The sequence below is a fragment of the Lotus japonicus genome, chromosome 5 (assembly GCF_012489685.1).
Source record: "Lotus japonicus ecotype B-129 chromosome 5, LjGifu_v1.2".
Classification (NCBI taxonomy): Eukaryota; Viridiplantae; Streptophyta; class Magnoliopsida; order Fabales; family Fabaceae; genus Lotus; species Lotus japonicus.
This window is the reverse complement of record NC_080045.1, coordinates 18365028-18389661: the sequence shown is the minus strand read 5'-3', so window position 1 is coordinate 18389661 and position 24634 is coordinate 18365028. Positions and strand designations below refer to the sequence as shown.

General features: G+C 36.3%; 1 protein-coding gene across 3 annotated transcripts; it reads right to left on the bottom strand.

Annotated features, from left to right (window-relative positions):
* Nucleotides 1-8266: 8266 nt before the first annotated feature.
* On the bottom strand, nt 8267-18324 carry LOC130721241 (uncharacterized). 3 transcript variants are annotated; one of them, XM_057572002.1, is made up of 2 exons: nt 18064-18323; nt 8267-8537 (listed from the first exon to the last, which is right to left on the bottom strand). In XM_057572002.1, exon 1 carries the CDS (start codon nt 18277-18279, stop codon nt 18091-18093), a length of 189 nt encoding a protein of 62 aa, XP_057427985.1. In that variant the 5' UTR covers nt 18280-18323; the 3' UTR covers nt 8267-8537; nt 18064-18090. The 3 variants fall into 3 exon arrangements, with proteins under 3 accessions (XP_057427985.1, XP_057427986.1, XP_057427984.1); XM_057572003.1 differs by lacking the exon at nt 8267-8537 and adding an exon at nt 15337-15829 and having other exon boundaries at nt 18064-18324; XM_057572001.1 differs by lacking the exon at nt 8267-8537 and adding an exon at nt 16744-17039 and having other exon boundaries at nt 18064-18319.
* Between the last annotated feature and the right edge of the window lie 6310 nt (nt 18325-24634).

The following is a 24634-nucleotide window of genomic DNA, read 5'->3' as shown; positions in this document are numbered from 1 at the left end:
CGGCGTTCCTCGGCTGGCGGTTTCGACCAACGCGCAGGAACTATTCCCAAGCTTCTAGTTGCAATAGCTTCCCTGCCTAGAAGATCACCTAACCACGCTACTTGGCGGGATCAACAAAGAATATATAAAGCGTGTAGGTCGCCGACATGGCGCAAATGAAACACAAACCGCTAATAGGCGCAAGGAAATACACAAATACATGAATCTCCGATTGACGCGGGACCTAGAAAGATGGTGTACAAACGCCTACAAGATTAAGGAGTCGTGGTGGCCCGCCACATATGACGTGACTCGCTGAATAGAAGCTGGCTCGCCTGGTGACGTGGTCTCCCGCCAATCTCTCCCGCATCCGCCCCTCGTAGCATCTTCACGGATCAAGTTGCTTCCGGGGGCGAGTCCCTTTGCTTCCGGGGGCGAGTCCCTTAATATGGTGAAAGGACTCAACCAGTCCACAAGACACCGAGCTTGAAGTATGAGAGCATAATGTGTCTTCAAGCCGAAGTCGCCGCCACATCGTCCTTAGGAGAAGATCCGCCCAACACGCATGCTCCTTCTCTCGCCAGAGTCCACAAGTCCACCAGACTCCGTCCAAGTCATGAGGAGTAGGAGTGTCCTCACTCGCCGCATCGCCATCTCCATCTTGCTTTAGCCTGTTTCCTAATCACCAAAGAAAAATCAACCACCAAAGATGTGCTCTTATAAATCTAAGTTAAAACCAATTTTGTCAAAGAATTTTGTGCCTTATAAGAAATTAGTTTGACTTGCTCGCCACTCTCAGCGTAAGGCCGCCACCATTTTGCGGTAGGTCGCTACCCTCATTTTTGGCGGTAGGTCGCGACCCTCTTGCGGTAGGTCGCGACCCTCTTGCGGTAGGACGCCACCATTTTGCGGTAGGTCGCTACCCTCATTTTTGGCGGTAGGTCGCGACCCTTTAGCGGTAGGTCGCCATCCTCTTGCGGTAGGTCGCGACCCTCTTGCGGTAGGTCGCCACCCTTAGCGTGAGGTCGCCACCCTTTTGGCGACTTTTGTGTGTCTAAAAACTGAGTCTTACAGGTCGCCACCCATAGCGTTTGGTCGCCACCCTTTGGCATGAGGTCACCACCCTAGCGGTAGGTCGCCACCCTTGGTGTGATCGTCCCATTTCGGGACTCAAAGTGCTTTGGGTTCCAATGGCCAGTTGGATTACCAAAGCGGTGCTCAGTAGAATGGGCAATTTGTACCCCACACATCGCCAATGAATCCGGTTGTTACGTGGGCTTTTCCGGGGCTAATTTAGTTCATCGTGAAACTTGTTTCACTTTGTAACTAAATCGCGCCATCAGGAGCTTGTCCCACCCAATAACAAACCGCTTATGGAAGAGTCTTCCAAGTTTCACAAAACTTTAATGGTGTGCCTCAATTCCCCACTCCTTCTCTTTGATCCGATTTGCTCCTCTCTGTCTGAATCAAAACCAGTGAAGACAATATAACTTCTAATATCAACTTCAAAATAAGAAAATTAGGAAATACAACAACTGAGAAGGGAATCAAATGAAAGATGGAGGAAAAGTTTGAAGGAATTGGAAAATTTGTTGGCCAGCGATCTTAACCATAGCAACGCTTTACTCGCCAAACTTCCATGGCCAAAACAAAACGTGCCCACCAGAATTCCGCCGCCGGAGTAAAACGTGCTTGCTAGATTCCAACGCCAACGACATTCCCTCGCCGCCGAACTCCATCGCCAACAACACTAGCCATCCGCCTACCTTCAAAACGTGCTCGCCAAAGCCAACACGTGCTCGCCAAAGCAAACGTGCTCGCCGGAATTTGCTCTCCGCCTAACTTCAACGCCGCCGACACTTGCTCGCCGAACTCCAACCGCCAAAGCAAAAGCGTGCCCGCCAGAATTCCAACGTCTCGGGATTGGCTCTGCTCCTCATGTATTGTGCTCTGGACAGATTCCTCGCCTTTGTTCTTTTCTTCGTCATTACCGATCTGCTCTCCCTTGCCTACATGCTTCCTCGATCTGAAGCTTCACCTCTGTTGACGTTCTTCATTGTCGGTCTGAACCGTGTTGCTCCGATCCGCCATCGCTGGATGCGCCTTGAAGAACTAACACACTTCTACACGCTGAATCTCGATCTGTCATTCTCTCGTGAACGCACCTTGTTCTTTCCCATCCGCATTGCCACCGATCTACTCCTCATCAGTCTCTTTGTTTTTCTCCCTTTTCGAAACCTGATCAGCTTTCTTGATCCGTCATTCTCCCGTCCACTATAGCCACTGAGTTTCATCGATTCCCTTCTTAGTCTCGAATTCGCTCCCACTCCGTCGATTGACAACAGCGATCAAGCTTCCACCACGCTCCGCCTGTGATGCCACAATAATCAACAGATCCGTCCACTCTAAATCGCGAATCCCCTCCTCCCAGTAGCACAGGCGGTTCCGCCTCAGAATGAGTGGCTTGTCTTCGATGCTTCTATTTCCGAACTTCCGCCGCCATTGTTGGCGAACCTTGTGGAAGAAGATGCTGCCGAGAGAACTGTAGTGACATGGATTCTTGAAGGTCAAGGTGCATTGTATTCCTTTTCCAATCCAGAGCCCAAAAAGATCATCCAAGATCCATTTCCGTAATCAAAATCCGTCCCGCGAAATCCACGAAAATCAACGAAAATCTCAAGCAAAATCAGTTGTGCAATCAATCCACGTGATCCGGGAATCAAAAGTTTATCGGTCCCCACAGACGGCGCCAAATGTTCTGGGAATGAACATTGAGGAAAGGTATAGTACCTAAGGGTAGAGAGATTGTGCTAGAGAGAGAGAGTAAGAGAGAGAATGCTGAATTTCATGTGTTATTTTATCAAATGAGCCAAAAAGTCCCTTACAATTGGTATCTGCTACCTATTTATAGAGGTAGTGTTGGGCCCCCATATGCTAGTGTCCTTAATGGGCCGTGTGGGCCTGGCTGAACGAGGCCCAACCCTACTGGCTTGGGGACCCGCCACGGGCGGTGTGAACCCTGGGCGTTGCCCCTCTAGGGGCTCGCCCAGTCCAGTTATTAATCCTGGTTTATATGTAATTTCGCCCCTTTAGGTGGGGCGTGGGGCCTAATGGGTGGGGTGTTAAACCCAAATTCCAACCTCTGCCTGGTTCAACCCTTCCATTCCCCTCTCTAGAACCTTCATTGCTTCGCTCTTCAACCGGTCGCCGCTCTCCCTCACCCACCAGAGCTCCTCGTCTACGGTGTCGATGCCGGCGAGGTCGTACTCTCGATTCCCATCGTGTCTGGTTCTCGCTCTCTCCCTCTTGATCCCTTCGTCCTCGTCTTGATCTGGGTTCGTAGTGGTGAGAATATCTCGATCTGTGTTCGCTTGGTCTTGATCTGACTTCTTCTGGTTTTGTTCCATATGCTTTCTTCTTCTTAACCTGTTTACATTGCTGGTGGTGGTGGTGATTTTCGAGTTGGTGGTGGTTCTTTCTTCCTTGCTTACGTTTCCTATGGTTGTTTTTGTTCTTGGGTAATATTTACTGCCGCTCTAATACTTTGTGCAGGTCCTTGCTTAGATAACAAATTTATGTAATTTACATCCTTTTATGGATTATAAGTTTGGTTTTCTCCAAGTACTGTCAAGATCGCAATCTTGTTATCCTTTTTTTTATGAATTATATGTGGATTGTTTAATTTGGTGATCTCTACTTTGATTATGAGTTCTTTTTGTCTAAAGCTTCGGAATGATCCTTTCTCGGTAAATTGTAGGGTTATTTGATTTTGATATTTAGCTTGGTGTTATGCTCTAGAAATTGGGTTGGGTTGTGTTGTTATGTTATTGTTGTTTTTTTTCTGTAAATTGATGTTCTTGGTTATGTTGGGGGTTGAGGGAGATGATTTATTTCCTGGGTTCAAGTTTAGTTGAAGATGCATATTTTCTGGGTTGAGTTTTTTCTTTATGATATGAGTTGGAAAAAAAAAAGAATAATAGTTAATTATATGACATGGAAGATGCATATTTCCTGGGTTCTTGTTTAAGTTTTTAAATTTATTTTTTTATGATTAAATTATTGACTAGGAATTAAAAATTATTTTTTTATAATTTTTTAATGAAAAAAAAATTATAAAAGCCACGTGTAATTGATGAATAGGACAAAATTGAGGTCTGACAGCATTTAGCCTTAATTGAATTAAAAAAAAATTCTTAGGGACCCAATTTGATGCGAAAATTTTTCAGGCCCTGAAACTGATTCCCTTTACAATTTCAGGGGCCTTCTGATATATTAAGCCTAAAATTAACACCATATACACACTTCAACTTCCTCAAAGAAATGTCGAAGGCAATGAATGGAGGGAGACTAAGATTGTGAATCACAATAATTTTTTTACTTGGAGTTGCTATTGGTGTTTAGGCACTACCAGAAAACAGTCATTTAGCGACGGACCAAATCGGTCGCTAAATGGGCTAAATCGGTCGCTAAAACCGTTAGCGACCAATTTTGCGACTGATTTTTGCTGGTTGGTATTTCACTCGTCGCTAAATGTTGCGACCGATTTAGCGACCGATATAGCGACGGACTTGTAGCAACCGATGTAGCGACGGAATTTAGCGACTGAATTAGCGACAGAATTTAGCGACTGCATTAGCGACGGAATTTAGCGACCGCATTAGTGACGGAATTTAGCGACGGAATTAGCGAAAGAATATAGCGACGGAATTAGCGAAAGAATATAGCGACGGAATTAGCGACGGAATATAGCTAGGTTTATAGCGACGGAATATACCTAGGTTTATTGATTAAATTGGCTCCCTATGGCAGACATGATGTCAAATATGTTATGAGGACACAATCAAAACTCTTATTTTGTGTAGTAGGTCATCCACCATCATGCTGAATCTCCCCAGCCAACAATACTGGGAATTTCTAAGGATGAAAATGTTAGGAAAATAATCAATAGCCCTAATTAAATACTTATGTGAGATTATTAAGAAATAAGTGGAACTAGTAAGCATACCTGACTCCATTGGATATGCGATAAAGCAGTGTGGGTTGATGATCTTCCACATACTAACCTCTTCATCTATAAGTTCTCTCACTATTGATGGGAATGGAGGAGAAGAGTTACTTGTGAGATTATATAGAAATCTAATTAGAGCTCCATTAACCCTAATTAGGTTTACTATTGGGGTGTTACACATTGCAAAGCTCATACCGACATAGGATGTAAATTGAGTTTCTTAATTAGATCACCCTATCAGCCCTATACTTATTATTAACTTAAACGTAAATGTCTTAATTTATAAACCCACATATTAGGTTAGGCTTAATCCTCAAATTAGTCTCTGTCTTTGTCTCGCCGTCTGATCTAAGTCCCTCACCGGAAAAATTTGTGGAAAACATCCTCATTTTTTCAAAACGTGTGGAGCCAGTCCTCGCCGCAAGGGAAAGCTTACGTGGCTTTATCCATGTCATTTTTAATTAAATTTTAAATGACATGTATTTAATTATTAATTAAATTAAAATTATTAATTAATAAAAAATCTGAAAACTCTAATTCTTAACCATTCATCTGGATCTTGTTCATCTTCATCTTCTTCTTTATCATCTTCATCTTCATCTTCATCATCCACCATTAACGTTTCAAAAAAAAATCATCCACCATTAAAATAAAAATACTAAATCATCATTCAATCCCACCTTCATCTTCATCTACACATCTAAAAAATTCAGAACCACACCAACACATGGCCTTACCAACAAATCCCTATCACTCAAAAGTTGAAATCAAAAGCATTACCAACCCAACTGAAACTCGTTTCCACTACTCCACGAGCACAAAACAAGCCAAAACCAAAATTGAACTCTGAATTCCATTGTCACTTTACCATAGAACCCACAAAGCTACAACCACTCTGAATTCTCAACAGCTTTTGGGGTTCTTTCAATCACTCCCCAAAAGATTGGAACTTGGCTGGGTTTCTGGCCGCTCTGATCCTTCCTCCTCTTTCGATCTGGATGCTCTGATTATGGATCTTGACTGGAGAGAGAACCAAGATCTAGATCTGAATCTAGAACCCAAACCAAGTACCGCCCTCACATCTTCTTCCCCAGAACCAGCACCAGTGCCCGTAACATTTTGACCCAATCAGATCCAGAGATAAAGTTGGGGTTCGCGTTTGGTTGCAGGTGGTGGTGTGGTTGGGGTTCCGGTTGCAGGTTTTTATGGGTATGATGAAGAAGAAGATGAAGGAAAGGAGATGATGTGATGAATTTTTGGGTTCTACAGAGGAAGGAGCATCTCAATTGCACTTTCTACAGGATCAGCATTAGCGTTCACATATGCAGTTCTTGATTTCGGAGGTCAGATAATGAAACATGTCGCTGGAAAAGAGTACGCTGCATACACCACAAAGAAAGACCCAGCTCTGATGCATAACTATTAATTTATGCACCTTTATGGATCATTACTCGTTAAGCCAATTGTTTGTTTTGAGTTGGAATTACATACTCGGTTGTCTTTCCATATTTTCCTGTTGAATTTGCTGAACTTGTTATACTTCAATGAATGTTTTGTAATTTGTTCTTCCAAAAACAATTATTTGGGAAATTAGGTTTTTTTGATTAATTTTGGGTTTTTTAATTATTTTGTTTTTCAGGTGTGTAAATTTTTTATGTTTTTTAAAATTCCACGTATGATTCATTAATACAGTCATCATGCCATTTCATCACTCGTCGGAGCTCCAGACTCCGGCGAGGACTGGCTCCACACATTTTGCAAAAATGAAGACGTTTTCCACAAATTTTTCCGGTAAGGAACTTAGATCAGACGGCGAGACAAAGATAGGGACTAATTTGAGGATTAAGGTTATTAAAAATAACCAAAAAATCTCCCACTTGGGTTACAAATTAATTCCAATGACAATTACACTTGACAACCTTAGGTGCGCATCAAACTTGCTAATAAAAAAATCAGCTTTAATCAATCTTGTCCATCTCTTATACCAATATGAGACCAAAGCGACCCTCGTTACATTTATCGTAACTAGATCCATCAATGATCACCATATCAAATATATTCAATTACATAGATGAGGTATGGATGTGTAACTATAAATCAATGTGATCTTAATCATGCCTATTTCCAATTGGTCCTTTATTCTTGAGTGAGGTCAAACCTTAGTCTTTCAAACTTGATGTCAAACCACAATTGAAAGATAAAACATTCAAAGTAATACACATAATAAAACCATAAACTTTACTCTGTAGAAAATTGATCATGCATAAAGTAATACAATAGTGTCAATGAAAATAATCAATCATAGAAACAAACTCCCACTAAAATTGCATATCATCAATTAAGACAACACCCATATGAGTAGTATGCTCATGAAAGACCTTGGGTGTCAACACAACCAGAAGTGGATCATTTATTCATTGGCAACCTGTAAGATCAGAGTTAGAATACCTAATGATCTCCAAATTTTCTAACTTTTGATATGTGCTCATGTAATCTTTTGTCTTTTGTAAGTACCTCATGTTTGGTCTGCCCAACATGCCTACTATGCACGCTAAATCTGAATGCGTACACACATGTTCGTACATGAGACTCCCAACAACGGAAGCATAAGAAATATTGCGTCTTCCTTATCTCAATTTCATTCTTGGGTGATTTGATTGAGAATAAACTTGTCGCCTTTAGAAGCAAGAGTATCTCCTTGTGCGCAATATTTCACGTTGAATCTAGCAGTACCTTTTTGATATAACTTGTTTGTGATAACCAAGAGCACTCAGCGTATGTTAATTTTCAATACAAAAGAGGTGTTACCAAGATCTTTAATTTCAAAAACTTTGTTAGAAAACCTCTTGGTTATGTGCAACAAGTTTATATCGCTACTAGTAAGTCATCAACATAGAGCACTAGGAATCATCAATTCACTCCCACTGAACTTGTTTAACACAATCATCAACTACATTGACCTCAAAACCTAAAGAGACAATGATTTGATAAAACTTGTGATACCATTGATGGGAAACCCTTAGTAACAAGATGCACTATATATCTTTCTAGTTAATCGTCTAAGCAAAACTTCCTCTTGAGGTTGTTGAGTTTTCTCTTTCGGAGGAACTTATTTATCTCCACCCTCAAACACAACATCCTCAAGAAATCTCATGTTTCCCATCTCAAAAGAAAAGGACTTAGTTAAGGGATCACAACTTGAATTTTGTACCTTTTGATATTGTTTGCAAGGTTTCATTAGATGAAACAATTGTTTTTCAGAATATATAATTTATCAATTAAGGAACTGACGCTACTAAAGTAGAATTAAGAGAAAAAATAAAATTTAACACTTCCAAAAGAATAAGGATAACCACACTTGTCCAATGCATAAATAGAAGCCAAATTATGTCTAAATGACAGGAAAAAAACATAAGTCTCTCTTATTTCAATAAAGCGACCAGGTTCAAAATAAGCTAAATATGCTAATTGCTTCTACCGCAACTGCTTTACCATCGCCCATATGGATGAATCTTTCAGCATCACTCGGCGGTCGGCTTCAAATGCAACCCTGCATAGAAACACTTGTGAGTAGTAGTACCAAAATCTACCCACCAAGTATTACTAGGTACATAAGTCAAATTAACTTCAGAAACAAATAAAGGTGAAAAATCTATATTTCTTAACACGCCATGTGACGTATTTGAGACATTCCTTCTTCATATGCCCAGATTTCTTGCAAAAGAAGAATGTAACCACATTCTCCTTGTCCTTTTGTTTCTTGGGCTGTGAAGTTTCCACCGTAGTATCCTTATGCTCAGTCCTTTTCCACTTGAGACTATTTGAGGTAGTTGCAACATGAGCACTTTCTGTCGTGTCACGCTTCAATCTATCCTCTTCTTGCACACAATGTGAAATGAGCTCATTAAGAGTCCATTTATCCTTTTGAGTATTATAACTAACTATAAACTGCCCATAGTGTGCGGGAAGGGATATAAGTACCAAATGCACAAGCAAATCATCAGACAGACCAAGCTTTAGTTCCTTTAAGTTTTGAAGCGATGTTAGACATCTCCATAATGTACTCCCTTATGTTTCATTTTCCTTTGTACCTCATCTGGACAACGTCAGCTAAAAGCTTGCTTGTCTCAGCGTTTTCGTTCTTTTCAAAACGGTTTTCAATTTCACCAAGTAAACCTTTTGCAGATACTTCATCAGATATACCACCCCTGAATGCTTCTGGAACGTTGTGCTTTAGCATTAATAAACTTATGTGATTAGAACGATCCTACTTCTCAAAGTTTGCCTTTTCATCAGCAGAACTTTTCTCCGTAAGAGAAGCAGGTTGTTCTTTCCTTATTGCATAGTCTAAATCCATGCAGCCGAGAACCAACAAAATGTTCTCTTTCCAACTCTTAAAGTTTGTGCCGTTAAGCACAGGAAGTCCATTAATGTTGGCAGTGATATTAGCAGCATAATTATTAACTGACAAATTTAAAACAAACAGATTACATAAGCTCTCTAAAGAGAAATTCGTGTCATAAAATATAAATTATTAAATACAATATAAAAATCATGTATGACATAAATTTCAATTAATTGTAGAGTGGTGGGCCTATTTAAACAAGATACATTGATATTTAAGTCTTTGGACAAAAAATTAATTTGCAAGTGGTACTCTCCATGCATAAATCAAATGCTGACAATAAATCCTGTCAAACGCCAACCTTCCTTTAGGCCAGTATGTTGTCCACAAGGAAACTTTATAATTATCATACATCATTCCCGCATGTGTAAGTAAAGGATCACATAAACAAGAAACACACACATCCTTCTATCTCAAAATAAATAAAATTTCGCAAAAGAGGTTACTTTGGCAACATTTTGTATCATTTAATTTATTTCAAAATAAAGGACAATAGAATTAAAAAAAAATCTATTTCTCAAAATAGTGTAAATTGAAAATATTCACACCTCAAAAATTAACCAATTAAATACATTCCATATAATTGTTAGGTTATTTTTAATAACCTAATATGTGAGTTTATAAATTAAGACATTTACGCTTAAGCTAATAATAAGTATTGGAATGATAGGGTGATCTAATTAAGAAGCCTAATTTACATCCTATGTCGGTAAGGGCTTTGCAATGTGTAACACCCCAATAGTAAACCTTATTAAGGTTAAAGGGGCTCTAACTAGATTACTATATAAAGATCATAGGGTTTGGTTATTAAGCCTTGGGACCAAACCCTATGATCTTTATATAGAAATCTAATAGATTCTCATTAACCATAATTAGGTTTACTATTGGGGTGTTACACATTGCAAAGCCCATACCGATATAGGATGTAAATTGGACTTCTTAATTAGATCACCCTATCAGCCCAATACTTATTATTAGCTTAAGTGTAAATGTCTTAATTTGTAAACCCACATATTAGGTTATGGGTAAATAGCCAAGTTCGTCCCTGAATGTGTCCACCGCCTTCAACTTAGTCCCTAAACTTTAAAAATGCCGCCTGCGGTCCTTGGATGTAGCAAAACTCATTCACGTTAGTCCGTGGGTTAAAAAAAGTTGACGGACATTAACAGAAGTAGTGATGTGGATTTTTTTTCTATTCTGGAGCGCTGACATGGAAATTACTTTTTTTTTTCCGCAAAACTGAAACTCTCAGGGCTCAAATGGTAGTCAAATTGGTCCTTCCCCAACCTTCATCTTATTCCTCCCAACCCAACCTTCAAAAATCAGAAACTCAACACCATTGAAGCCACACCAACAACCACCACCACCACCAAATCCCCCTCTCACCCAACACCACCACCACCACTGAAACCCTCTTCCACCAACACCAACCTCCCTCAGCCTTCTTCTTCTTCCACCATATCTGAGAATCTGTAAACATCCTCTATAATGGCAATTTGAGCTTAACAAGTTTTAACAATAATGGAAATTTTGCTCTGTGCCAACACTCCAAACACAAGGCTCAAGAATGTGTTGCAATCACAAAATAGGGACAAAAAAAAAATAGAAAAGAAAAGTTAAGACGCAAAACAAAGAAAACGAGAGTCAGATTGCTGGGTTATGCATTCCTAGCCAATATCTTTATGTTAACACAAACGAATTGCAAACTCCTTAAGTCATACCATAAGCAGCAAAAATCCCATATATCAAGCAATGATACAATGCTCAAGAAATTTTGCCAGGGATCAAATCAAAAGCAAGAGGAAATTAGCATAAATGAGGGGATTTAACACAGTGCAAAGGAGCTTCACGAACACCCTCCTTCTTTTTGTCTTCTTCCACCATCAAAAGGCATGACAGTACCATTCCTCACCTTCAAACCACCATGAAACTTCTCCATTTCCCTCCATAGCCATGACCAAACACCACCTTCACTAACACATAAAAAACAACACCACCACCATCTCCTTCCTCCGTTAAATGACAGCTTCCATGAACCCATAAAGAAACAATACTGAGCCAATTTCTTCACACCATAATACGCTTCCTACAAGCCCCACACTCTCAACCATAGCCACTGTGAAATCAATCTTTCTCCTCAACCTATGACCTCAACCCTGTCACTGAACTGAACCACCAAAGCCTTCCACCCTCACAACAAGCCATCACAATTTACAACACCAAATCTCAGCCAGGGGAAAAGATGTAAGAGAGCCCAAACCTCCATCGGCCAACAACTACCTTCACCGGAACCCAACCCTCACCGTTGTCACCTTCAAACCTCCGCACCAGAGCCCTTGCTCCATCGCCAGGGCCCACACGCTCATCACCTTCATTCCTCGCCGGTACGTAGTCGCTCTCCTTCTATCTCCGTCTCCCTGTTCCTCACCTTCGATTGCTTCCTCTCTCAGATTTCACGATCTCTCTTCCCTCTGCAAGTGTGTCATGGATCCTTTGGCCCAATCGGTTGATGTGGGTATTTTGTGGGTTTTTCTAGAGCAAAAACTATCTTTCTTATTAATGCTAGCCCAATGGTAAAGGGAATGGTATGCTGTAAATATTTTGCAGGCAAATAAGCAATTAACATCTTCCACCAAGTTCGCCAACGACAATACCCTTAACCTGCGAATCTGAGATCTGATTTGGTGGAAGAGGGTTTCGGTGGTGGTGGTGAAAATGGTGGTTGGTGGGGCTTCAATGGTGTTGGGTTTCTGATTTTCAAGGTTGGGTTGGGAGGAAGAAGATGAAGGTTGAGAAGGGACCAATTTGACCACTATTTGAACCAATCAGCATATGACATGTGTCCTGAGAGTTTCATTTTTGGGGGGGAAAGTAAGTAATTTCCACGTCAGCACTTCAGAATGGAAAAAAAAAATCCACATCACTACTTCCGTTAACGTCCGTCAACTTTTTTTTAACCCAGGGACTAACGTGAATGAGTTTTGCCACATCCAGGGACCGCAAGTGACATTTTTAAAATTTAGGGACTAAGTTGAAGGCGGTGGACACATTCAGGGACGAACTTGACTATTTACCCATTAGGTTATTAAAAACAAACCCAACAGAAAAATCCAAATTTAAGTCTCCAGCTTTGGAAATTTAAGCAAATGAGCTATCTGCTAAGTGATAATCATGAAGTACAAAATGCAAAAATCTCAGCTTTTCCAGAACTATGAAATTTAGCTATATTGAAGGAATTCTCCATCATACTTTGTGTGATAGTTTTCCCGGACCCTAGTTTATAATCGGATCGGTATATAAGAAGCCTAATAAGTGTGCATCTTTAAATGAGAACTCCAAAAGGAGAAGGAAGGTTTACTTGTGTGGAAGTTATAACTCATAACTGTGGTTTTATTTAAATGGTGCATGACTTGCATAACAAATCAACAGCAAAGAATAAAAGGAAAAATAGGTAGGACCAAACCCTAGTTAAATGGGAGTGGTAGGAATGAGTTTTGGTAAAGTCTGTCTGAGGAGTGAAATTCTGATTCTCATGGTCAAAAAGGAAAGTAGAGAAGGAAAGAATAGAAATATAAAATTCAGGTAAGGTAGATGTATAATATGGGTGGTTGTACAATTATGTCCAAATGTCATGTATGACAGTGAAAATTTACTTGCATCATAAAGTTTTCAGCACAGCAATGGATGTTATTAGCTACGACTCCTCTGCTTTCAGTTTTCATCTCGAAACAAGAGCGCACTAATGTTCCTTATCCGGAGTATTTTTTTTACTTAGGGCTCGTTTGGCACGCCGTATTAGGCATGATAGTATAAGCTTATACAATACATTATGAGTTTATCCATTGTTTGGTGATGACATTGTATTGTATAAGCTTATCCATTAAAGTCCCCTTATACATTAAAATGACGTATTATTTAATCCATCATGTGAGTGATGGATAAGGCATGATAAGGTTGTGATGTATAAGTCACCATCACCACCACCCTCTATTGCTGCCAACTTACACCATCATTGGCACCACCACCGCCACCACCCGATCACCGTCGCCGCCGCCACCACCACCGCCGCCGCCCTACCGCCACCACCACCATAATCACCGCCACCACAACCCTATCGCCACCACCACCATAATCGCCGCCACCACTTTATTGCCACTACCGACACCACAACCACCACCCTATCGCCACCACCACCACCATTGCCTCCACCCTCCACCGTCGCCGCCACCTTACTAAGCCGCCACAGCCTTACCACCACCACCATACTCTATCGTCGCCAACACCACAACCACCATTGCTGCCACCACCGCCACCACCCGATCACCACCACTGCCACCACCGCCACCGCCGCCGCCGCCGCCCTACCGCCACCACCGACACCACAACCACCACCCTATCGCCACCACCACCATAATCGTCGTCACCACTCTATTGCCACCACCGCCACTACCGACACCACAACCACCACCCTATCGCCACCACCACCACCATTGCCTCCACCACCGCCTTACCACCACCACCACCACCCTATCATCGCCACCACCACAACCACCATCGCTGCCACCACCACCACCAACCTATCTCCACTGTCACCACCACCGCCACCACCACCAACACCAACCTACCACCATTGCCACCACCACCACCAACCTACCACTACTTCCATCACCACCGCCACCACCGTTATAATCACCTCCATATTTGATTTTTATTATATACCATTATTCAATACTTCATTAAACATAAAATTGCATTAATTTAAACGATATGGTAAATTATACAGAGTATGTCCAAACGCTGGATAGTATAAGAAAGTTATCAGGGCTTATACTATCAGGCCTAATACTATCAGGTCTTATACTATCAGGCCTTATACTATACGTCGCACCAAACGAGCCCTTAGAGTTGCTATTGGTGTTTAGGTTTATCGACCAAGTTGGCTCCATATGGTAGACATCATGTCAAGTATGCAATGAGGACACAAATCAAAGCTATTATTTTTGTTAGAGATAAATATGTGTAATATCCTACCGGATAAATATGTGAATCTGAGTACCGAGTTATGGCAAATACTGCTTCTGAGCTCGTTTGGTTGCTTAATCTTCTTCATGAGCTTCGTGTTCGCTTATCAGCGACTCCTCTTCTTCTTAGTGACAACCAGAGTGCTTTGTTTATGGCTCAAAATCCGGTTGCTCATAAACATGCCAAACACATTGACTTGGATTGTCACTTCGTCCGTGAGCTGGTTTCCTCTGGTCGATTAGTTGTTCGCCATGTGTCCACTTCTCTCCAGCTTGCTGATATTTTCACTAAGGCGTTATCTCGTCCGTTGTTTGAACTCTTTAGATCCAAGCTTCGCGTTGGTGTTAATCCAAAGCTAAGCTTGACGGGGGGTGTTAGAGATAAATATGTGTAATATCCTACGGGATATTCTCTTTCTTATTATTTATATATTTTGTACTATGTCTCATAATATTCCTTAGAATATTCTGTAATTTCTTTATTATAAATAATATTGTCTACCTCACACAATTTGTGGTGAGAGTATCCAATCTTACAATTTTGTGTTGTAGTCATCCACCATGATGCTAAATCACCAAGCTAACATTACTGGGAATTTCGAAGGATGGAAAATTCAAATTCAAAGTCTCCAACTTTGGAAATTAAGGTCATGCAATCACCTAGGGACAGGGACTAAGCAAAGGAGCTACCTGCTGCTAAGTGATAGTGTCAAGTAACCACTTATCTCAAAAGCTTAAACTGTTGGGTAAGGGCTACATGAATGGTTTTATATTATATTCTAACACACCCTCTCACGCAAGAGCTCTTTGGGCTTAAAGCGTGGATAAATGCACAGGCACACATATCATGTGCTTAATTAAATCCCACTTTTTAATTAGAAAAAAAGGGGAGTAAGGAGCGAACTCTAGACCTCCCAGTCATAGAGACTCTGATACCATGTCAAATTGTTTTCTGGCTTGATGCCTTTCTCATCTTATTCCACACAAATATATAATACAACACATTTACAATTCTTAATGACAAATAAATGTAATTCCTAATTTGTGCAACTTAAAATAGGAATATAAATAACCTAAAATAAACCTATTGATTCTATTCCTAAATTATACAGTTTATAATATGAAACACAACTAATAGCAGATCATTTGGCTTCGTGGCTTGTTGGCTGAACTTGGATTCCCTCAGCATGATGCAACCCGTCTTTATGCTGACAACACTAGTGCTATTCCAATTGCTGCAAATCCAGTTTTTATGAGGGTACTAAACATATTGAGGTGGACTGTCATTCTATTCGTGAGGCTTTTGATGATCGTGTTATCTCTCTTCCTCATGTCACCTCTCAGCTTCAGCTTGCTGATTTCTTCACGAAAGTTGTTCTTCAACCTCGCCATCAATTTCTGCTTAGCAAATTGATGCTTTTTGACCAACCGCATCAATTTGAGGGGGGATGTTAAGGCAAATAATCTGCTATTAGTTGTGTTTCCTATCATAAACTTGTATTATTTAGGAATAGAATCAATAGGTTTATTGTAGGTTATTTATATTCCTATTTTAGGTTGCACAAATTAGGAATTACATTTATTTGACATTAAGAATTGTAAATGTGTTGTATTATATATATATATATATGTGTGTGTGTGTGGAATAAGATGAGAAAGGCATCAAGCCAGAAAACAATTTGGCAGATAGTCCTGAAAGACAAAATGCCAAAATCTCAGATTTTCCAGAACTATGCAGTTTAGTTACATTGGATGAATTTTCCGTCATACTTTGTTTGACAATTTCCCCTGACCCCAGTTTTAAATCGGATTTGAATCTAAGAAGACTAAGACGTGAGCATCTTTTTATGACAACTCAAAATGGAGCAGAAAGGGAAGGACCAAACCCAAGTTAAAATGAGAGTGTCAGCCTGTCAGGCATGATTTTTTGTAAAGTCTGTCTGAGTGAAATTCTGATTCTCATGGTCATAAAGGAAAGTAGAGAAGTAAAAAATAGAAATACAAAATTCAGGTCAGGTGGATGTATAATATGGATGGTTGTACAATTATGTCCAAATATCATGTATGACAGTAAAAATTTACTTGCATCATTTAAGTTTTCAGCAATAGATGCTATTACCTATCACAATTCAGTTTTCAGTTTTCAGTTTTCATCTTGACCAATATATATCACATGCTGAATCACACGGAAAAGTGTAACAAAGGAAGATAATGAGCATCAGAACAACAAACAAGCTTGACAGAAGCAACATAAATTATACTAGTGCAGTAGTGCCAGCAAGAAATTGGATTTGAAAAGATCTTTATGAAAAGTAGGAAGTGACATAATATGATCAGAACACCACAGCATCTCTTTCTCATCATTTAAGTTTAAATGAATAATTACTTCATTACTTGTACTGTTCAGCATACAAAAACATAGCCACGATAGTAACATATCCACTAGAGATCCTAAATTTGACTAAAACATATACCATACACAAAATAGATTGATAGAGCAATCTTTCACGGAAGAGTTAACCAAAGTGATATACTTGAGTACACAAATCTACTATTCTCTTCAGTTAGATTCTCACAACTTCTTTTCAAGTATTCACAATCCATTTCAGTCTGCTTCAGCCTAGTCCTGCATTAGTTGAACCAAATTCATTCGAGTTCTAAAACAACACAGATAAAAAGAGAACCATATCCTACATTGTTTTATCGACATATGAGTGCCTCCAATTGATTTAAGAAGAAATTATTTAATTCAGCACACTTAAATTAAAATGGTCTACCTGTATAATTGTAAAGAGCATTTGCAACACTTCTGAAAATAGGATAGCAATCAGCATTATTAACTCTATTGTTGTCTTCTATTTCAGATGTAGGTGATCTAAAACATGGGGTCTTGATAACATTGGATTTGGCAGGAAGAAAACTACTCTTTAGCACTTAGCTGTAGCAGCTGGAACTTCCCTCCCACACTCTTACATAGAAATTTTAGTGGTAAAGAGTGCTATAGTAATCAGAATAACTGATGATTTCTTTGCCATGGAAGTGTCTCATTGAATTGGAAGGCCTCACAGATACAATCAGAAAACAACAAAATTCTCTTAATTTTTCTCCCCCTCAAAAGAAGACAATATCCAATACCCTTTCTTCTTAGACTCTTATAAATCACAAAACAACTTTACAGGATTAAGTGACCACAAGGTAACCATGTCACAACGAAGACGCATACGATTTCGTTAAAATACTACCTTATGACTAGCATGAACTCCATTGCCACTAATAACTTGGTGCTCCTAGCTTTGTAAGAATAGCTTACCAAATGAGAAACTCGTACCTACCCGATATAAAATCCAAATATATGCCGGTGCTACAATCATCATATGATCAAATAAAGTAAAATGCAGAAATATCACAAACAATGTCACTCAATATCATCCAAAATTTCTCCATTTTTATCTTTTACTTTAGTAAAGTACAATAACATAGAAACCTAAAAGATGCTTGCAAATTAAATTCACAACAGAACTGAAACCATTTTCACATAAAACAACCCCTTAACAAGACAAAAGAGAAACCCCAAAAGGTAAACTAAAATGCCACCAAAAAACGATACCACATATAGAATTCAATTGACTATGAAATGAAATATCACCAACCTTATAAGAGAATCATCTACAGCGGTGTCAGTCACCGAATTTCTTCCTGATATAATTTCTGAAAGCTTCGCGGCGAGCTTGTGCGCGAGCCTGCTGAGGAGCAACGTTCACGTACGACAAGTAAGCTCCCACGCTGAGGAGCGAAGCGCCAATGACAAAGACGCCACCGGTGACGGCCAATTGCCTTGCCGTCGGCGGGTACGACCACACCACCATTCACAGTTACAATGAGATTTCTCACAACCCTCTTTTCTTGTCACAAGGTAGTAGGGGGTGTACAAGACCCGGCCCTACCCGCCAACCCGTCCCGACCCAAGTCTTTCGGGCCGAGTTTAACCCGGTCCGATCATTAAAAGATGCCGGGTTAGGGTTGATCATTGAGTTATCTGGCTTCGGGTCGGGTCGGATTCGGGTTGACATACGGGCCACCCGGCCCGTCCCACGTATATATTTTATAAAATTTTAATTTGTTATAATGGTCAAATGATAGATGGTGCTCAAGTTTATCTTACCATGTGGATGATATGAAAATGTTTAACATCTATCTTACTAATTAAATAAACGTTGGTTAAAAGATGAACACGTTCATGCTTTAACAAGAGAAAATCATGTAATGCACATGTGAGACAAGTGAAGAGAGATCAAACAAAATGAGTGACACGTGCATATAGATCAAATAAAATGTAAACCTCTCAAGTGCAATAGATTATGATATAGATTATGCAAGAATTGGATCATTTCAAGCTCTTTCTTCTAAAAATAGTTCTCACTTGTAACCCTTTTAGTATGTTATTGTCTTTAAATTTTATAATTAGTATTAAATAGTTTTAGATTTATTGTCCCTCGAGTCAACCCGGTTCCGTTCTACATAGACCCGTCAGAAATTAGACCTGCATATTGTCGGGTTTCTTCGGGTCTAAGGACGGGTTAGGGTATAAGAATTGGCCCGGTCAATATTTAGGGCCGGGTTAGGGTTAACCAAAACCCGTCCCTTGTACACCCCTACAAGGTAGTGTTGCAAATATTTATTAACTATTTTATTATTAAAATTAAAATCTATCTATAATCTATCTATCTATAATCTATAATCTATCTATAATCTATATATATATGAAAATAATGTTTCCTTCTAGAAGCCTATGCCACATGGCACCCCCAAATTCTTCCAATTTCCCTCCAAGAAAAAAAAAGACATCCCACTTTTTTGTTACAACATATTTCATCTCTCACCTATTTAATTTCATTTATTATTAATAATTCCTTATCCTATATGATACACTTGAATGTATATTTTTAAATATTATATTTTTGAAAGTTTGTGACAATTCAAGTAATATTACGAAATCTATTTCAAAAAAACAAATGATTATTTCGAAATCTTTTTCTCACTTTTTAAATTTTAAATATAAAAATTACTTGAAATTATTTTAAAAATAAATCTAACATTAGTTTTTTTTATTACAAATTAAAAAATATAATACACAACAAAAATTGGAATCCTTTGTTTGTTCAACTCCAACAGCAATGTTGATAATAAATATTGAAACTTTTAATTTAAACTATCATTATTTCCTAACCTATAATTTATGTCTTTAACATGTTTTTAAAAAATATATTTAAATTTTTTAAAAAATATATTGGAAGGAAATATTATATTAATTTTACATTTGAAATTTAACTTTCTTCATTATAATAATTGTTGAAAATCTAATTAATATTATTGGTTGTTGGTTTACTTAGATGAGAAAATGAATGTTTTCAAATCAAATAAATATTTTTTTTTCCAGCATCATGATTTTTTTGGTAAATTGGAAAATAAGCATCATGTTTTTATTAAGTTTGATTTATTCTTCCGAAATTTTAATCTATATTAAACATTTTATCCTTATAATTGTTATTAATGACTCTAATTAATAACTAAAGTCAATGGATATAATTAATTACCTTTTTAAATTCAAAAATGAAAAAAAATCAATTTTTTAAAAATTTTGCTTTTTTTTTGGCTAAAACTTCTACAAATCAAACAAATAATTTATATGTGAGACACACATCATTAATAAACATTTCATTACTAAACAAATTTCCAAGGTTTTTTCCATTAGCGGACCTTATTATCCTATTTGATCCAAAAAGCTAGAGCATATTCTGGAATTTTTTCTCCAAGAAATGGAATATTCCAAAAATCTATATATATATATATATATATATATATGTGAAAATAAGGTTTATTCTAGAAGATCTATGACACATGACACCTCCATATTCATCCATTTTCTCTCCAAGAAAAAAAATATTCATTCTACTTTTTTGTCACAACATACAATCATGACTCACCCTATTTAATATCATTTAATGTAATTCCAATTTTTATGTAACCTTTATTTAAAAGTTCAAAAATATTTTAAATCCTTTTTAATTGAATTATCACAACAATTAATGTTTTAATTTTTTAATATTTAATATTTAATTTCGATTTTTTATATAAACTTTACTTGGAATTATATTTGAAAACATTACAAATATGATAAGAAAAATTAAATTCGAAAATAAAAAATAATAATCACAAATCGGAAAAAATACTTCTTAATTTAATTTTCAACGTAATTATAATTTTAATTTTTCATCTGTTTCAAAAGTACAGATTTTCAATATTTAATATTGATTTTAATTTCAATTTTTTATGTAACCTTTACTAGGAATTTTATTTGAAAATATATCTAATATAATAAAAAAAAAATGAATTCGAAAATAGAACAAAAATAATAAAAAATCAGAAAATAAAATTAATTTAAATCCTTTTTAATTTAATTTTCAACGTAAATGTTATTTTAATTTTTCAATCTATATCTATATATATATGAAAAGAAGGTTTTCTTCTAGAAGACCTATGCCACATGTCTCCTCTTAAGTAATTCATTTTCCTTCCAAAACAAAAAAGAATATTTCCACTTTTTTTTGTCACATTAATTGCTAAGTTTAATATAGGTAAAATCTTTATTAAGAATAAAACATAAGTAATACTTATAAAAACTATCAAAGTAAGGATATAATTCCAAATAATATTATTTTCTGCCCGTCCATATTTTCGAAAACATGATACAATACATGAACATCTCTAAACCTATTTCATTTCATCCATTATTAAAAATTCATAATTAGATTTAAACTTTTTGAAAATAATCAATTCTTATTAAAAAAAATTAATTTTTTATTTCCCCTGAAATTATTTTTTAAGATAAATCAAATATTTTAAAAAAATATTACAAATTTGAAAATACGATTCATAAAAATAATTGCAATCCCTTTATTTTAATTAACAATATTCTAAATAGTTATAATAAATATTCGTGATTATTTCAAATAGAAATAAATATTGGATATTTTTATTTTTATTTTTCTAAAATTCATTTATTTTTTTTTCTTTAATATTATGGTTAAAATGATTTTAAAATATAAATTAATTTTTTTGAAATTTGAATTTCCTTTACTATAGTAATCGTTTAAAATCTAATTATTACTAGATTAGTTGTAAAATGAGTGTGATGAGCAAATAATTTTTTGAAAATAAAATAAATATATTTTTTAAAAATTTTTATCATCATTTTTTTTTTAAATTTTTCGAAAATTTTGCAATTGAATAAATATTCCTATTTTAGATACCACAATTTTGATTTCTTATAATTGAAATTAATGGCTCTAATTAATTCCTACAATTAATGAGTATAATTAATTGTCTTTTGAAATTCAATTTTTAAAAACCTTGATGCTCAAGAATTGATAATTTATTGGAACAATGAAATAATTTAATTAAATTAGACAAGATTAATTAAATAATTGAAATTTCAAAAATGAAATAATCCACATTTTCGAAATTAAATTGATATAATTTAATTAATGAATCCTTAGAACATTTAATACAAATAATTTTGTTGATATGTTTAATTTCTGATTAATTTTTCACTGACCAATAATGAATATTTTATTTTAGGAAAAAATTAAGCATAAATAAATCAAAATATTTCAGCATCATTTTGTGCATACCTCCTCGAAAACAAGGTAAGGACTTTCATTTTCCTCCATTTCCTATTCAACTTATACTTCTTCCTCCCATCTTTGGAATTTCTTATGAAAAAAACCCATCATGTTTTTCTCTCCGTTCGTCTGCTCCATGGTAAGTATTTTCAACTTTCTTCCATATTTTTCATACTCCTCTCTTTCCTCCCTTTCATTTTTCTGTTTCTCAATTATTTATTCAATTTCATGTTAAGCAACTTTCACCTTCAATTTTTCTTTCATTTGAAACAATTATAGAGAAAAATAATTTATCAATCATGTGCTAGGTAATGCTTTAATTTTATCTTAATGCAAAAATAATTAATTTTGCTATACATGTGCATTGGTTAGAGAATTCATTTGCTCTTTTGAGACATTTCTCACATTATTTATTTAATTTATAACATTTTGATATAATTTAATTAATGAATCCTTAGAACATTTAATACAAATAATTTTGTTGATATGTTTAATTTCTGATTAATTTTTCATTGACCAATAATGAGTATTTTATTTTAGGAAAAAATTAAACATTAATAAATCAAAATATTTCAGCATCCTTTTGTGCATACCTCCTCGAAAACAAGGCAAGGACTTTCATTTTTCTCCATTTCATATTCATCTTATACTTCTTCCTCCCATCTTTGAAATTTCTTATGAAAAAAACCCATCCTGTTTTTTTCTCCGTTCGTCTACTCCATGGTAAGTATTTTCAACTTTCTTCCATATTTTTCATACTCCTCTATTTCCTCCCTTTCATTTTTCTGTTTCTCAATTCTTTATTCAATTTCATGATAAGGAACTTTCACCTTCAATTTTTCTTTCATTTGAAACAATTATAGAGAAAAATAATTTATCAATCGTTTTGGTTTTATAATTTAACTACCCAATTTTTTTTTTCAAATCCGATCCAATTTTTATCGGTTTGGATTGGATTGGATTTCAGTTTTTCAAAGAAAGTAAAAATCTTGAAATACATAACAAAATAGAAAATAAAATCATAAAACAAGAAGCACTGTAAAAGTTACAGAGACAAGATATCATGCTTAACACTAACATCAATACTGTAAGAAATGAATTATGTACGCACTGATATGTTTCACTTTCGCTGAATGAAAAGAAGACATATGTCTCATAACTTGGAAAATGTTAAACACATTACTGTAAATGTTTGGGTATACATGGAATACAATATTATAAGTATGGTTAAATGGGTAATTATGTATGTCAAAATTTAAATAAATAAATACTTTCGGTTTGGTTTGGATCGGTACGATTTAGAACATGGGAACTGAAAACCAATCCGATCCATTAGCGTAAATATTGGTTTTTGCTATTTTCGGTTTTTCAGTTTTTGGTTTTTTTGGATCGATTTGAGCGGTTTTAATTGGTTTGGTTCGGTTATGAACACCCCTATTTCATGATCCTATTATTTACTTATTCATCCATTTTTTATTCACCATCATATATTGTTTCACCCCTTTTTTAAATCATGAAGGGGAAAGACGAACATCCTTCAATTTATCTGCTTGGATTGATAAAATGAATTTTTCCTCCATCGTCCCTAGTAGGCGGTGGTTACCAAAGGTATGATCGAAGAGCCAAGGACAAAAAAGAGGAACGAGTTCAAACTTAAAAGTAATAGTCACATGAGAGTTTATTCAAAAATAAGAGAAGCCTCTGGATCTAAATAATTTTCGTAAATTATCTATTATTTTGCTTTATTTAATCTGGTGATTTTCTCCTATGATTTGATTTGAGTTTTATTAGAAGTGGGGTTTCATTTTGTTGTTACATGTTTTTTTTTTGTCCTTTGGCCACCAGTCACCACGGGGGAAAAGAGCCCCACGTGACTAATCTGGCTCGGGATACGGTAGTAATGTCTCTGACTACAAATGTATTATATTTTCCCTTAGAGGGGATCGAACCCGGACCAGAAGCCTAGGCGAAATCCTTTAAGGAAATGCACATTCACCAAACATTTTGAATCAAAATATATATATTATTATTAGTGTTATTGCTATTATAAATAGAAACATTGATATGAAAAATAATCAATCAAATATTAATAATTAAACATGTATAAAAAAATTAAAATACTGATTTAATGCATATATAAAAATTTGAGTGAATTTAAGTCTTATAATTTAAAATATTTAATTTTTTTCATATTTAAATAATTAAAAATTTATAAGTAAAAAGTTGTGGTAGATTAATACATAATTATCACTATTAAGAACATATAGTTGAAACAATTGTTAAAATATATTTACTAAAAAGATACAAAACATAATATTACATGAAATTTAAATTGTAAATAACAAAAGTCACCTGCACGGGTAATCCCGCTAGTATATATAAAAGCAGAGTTTCTGCAGCCTTGAGGGCAAAAAAGTCCTTCAACAATTTATTCCATAAACTACGAAAGTTGGCCATGGATATTTTTGTAAAAAAGTATTTTATTTCACTCAGATTGGATCTCAGCCGTTTGATTCACAATTCTATCAGTTTCACTTTC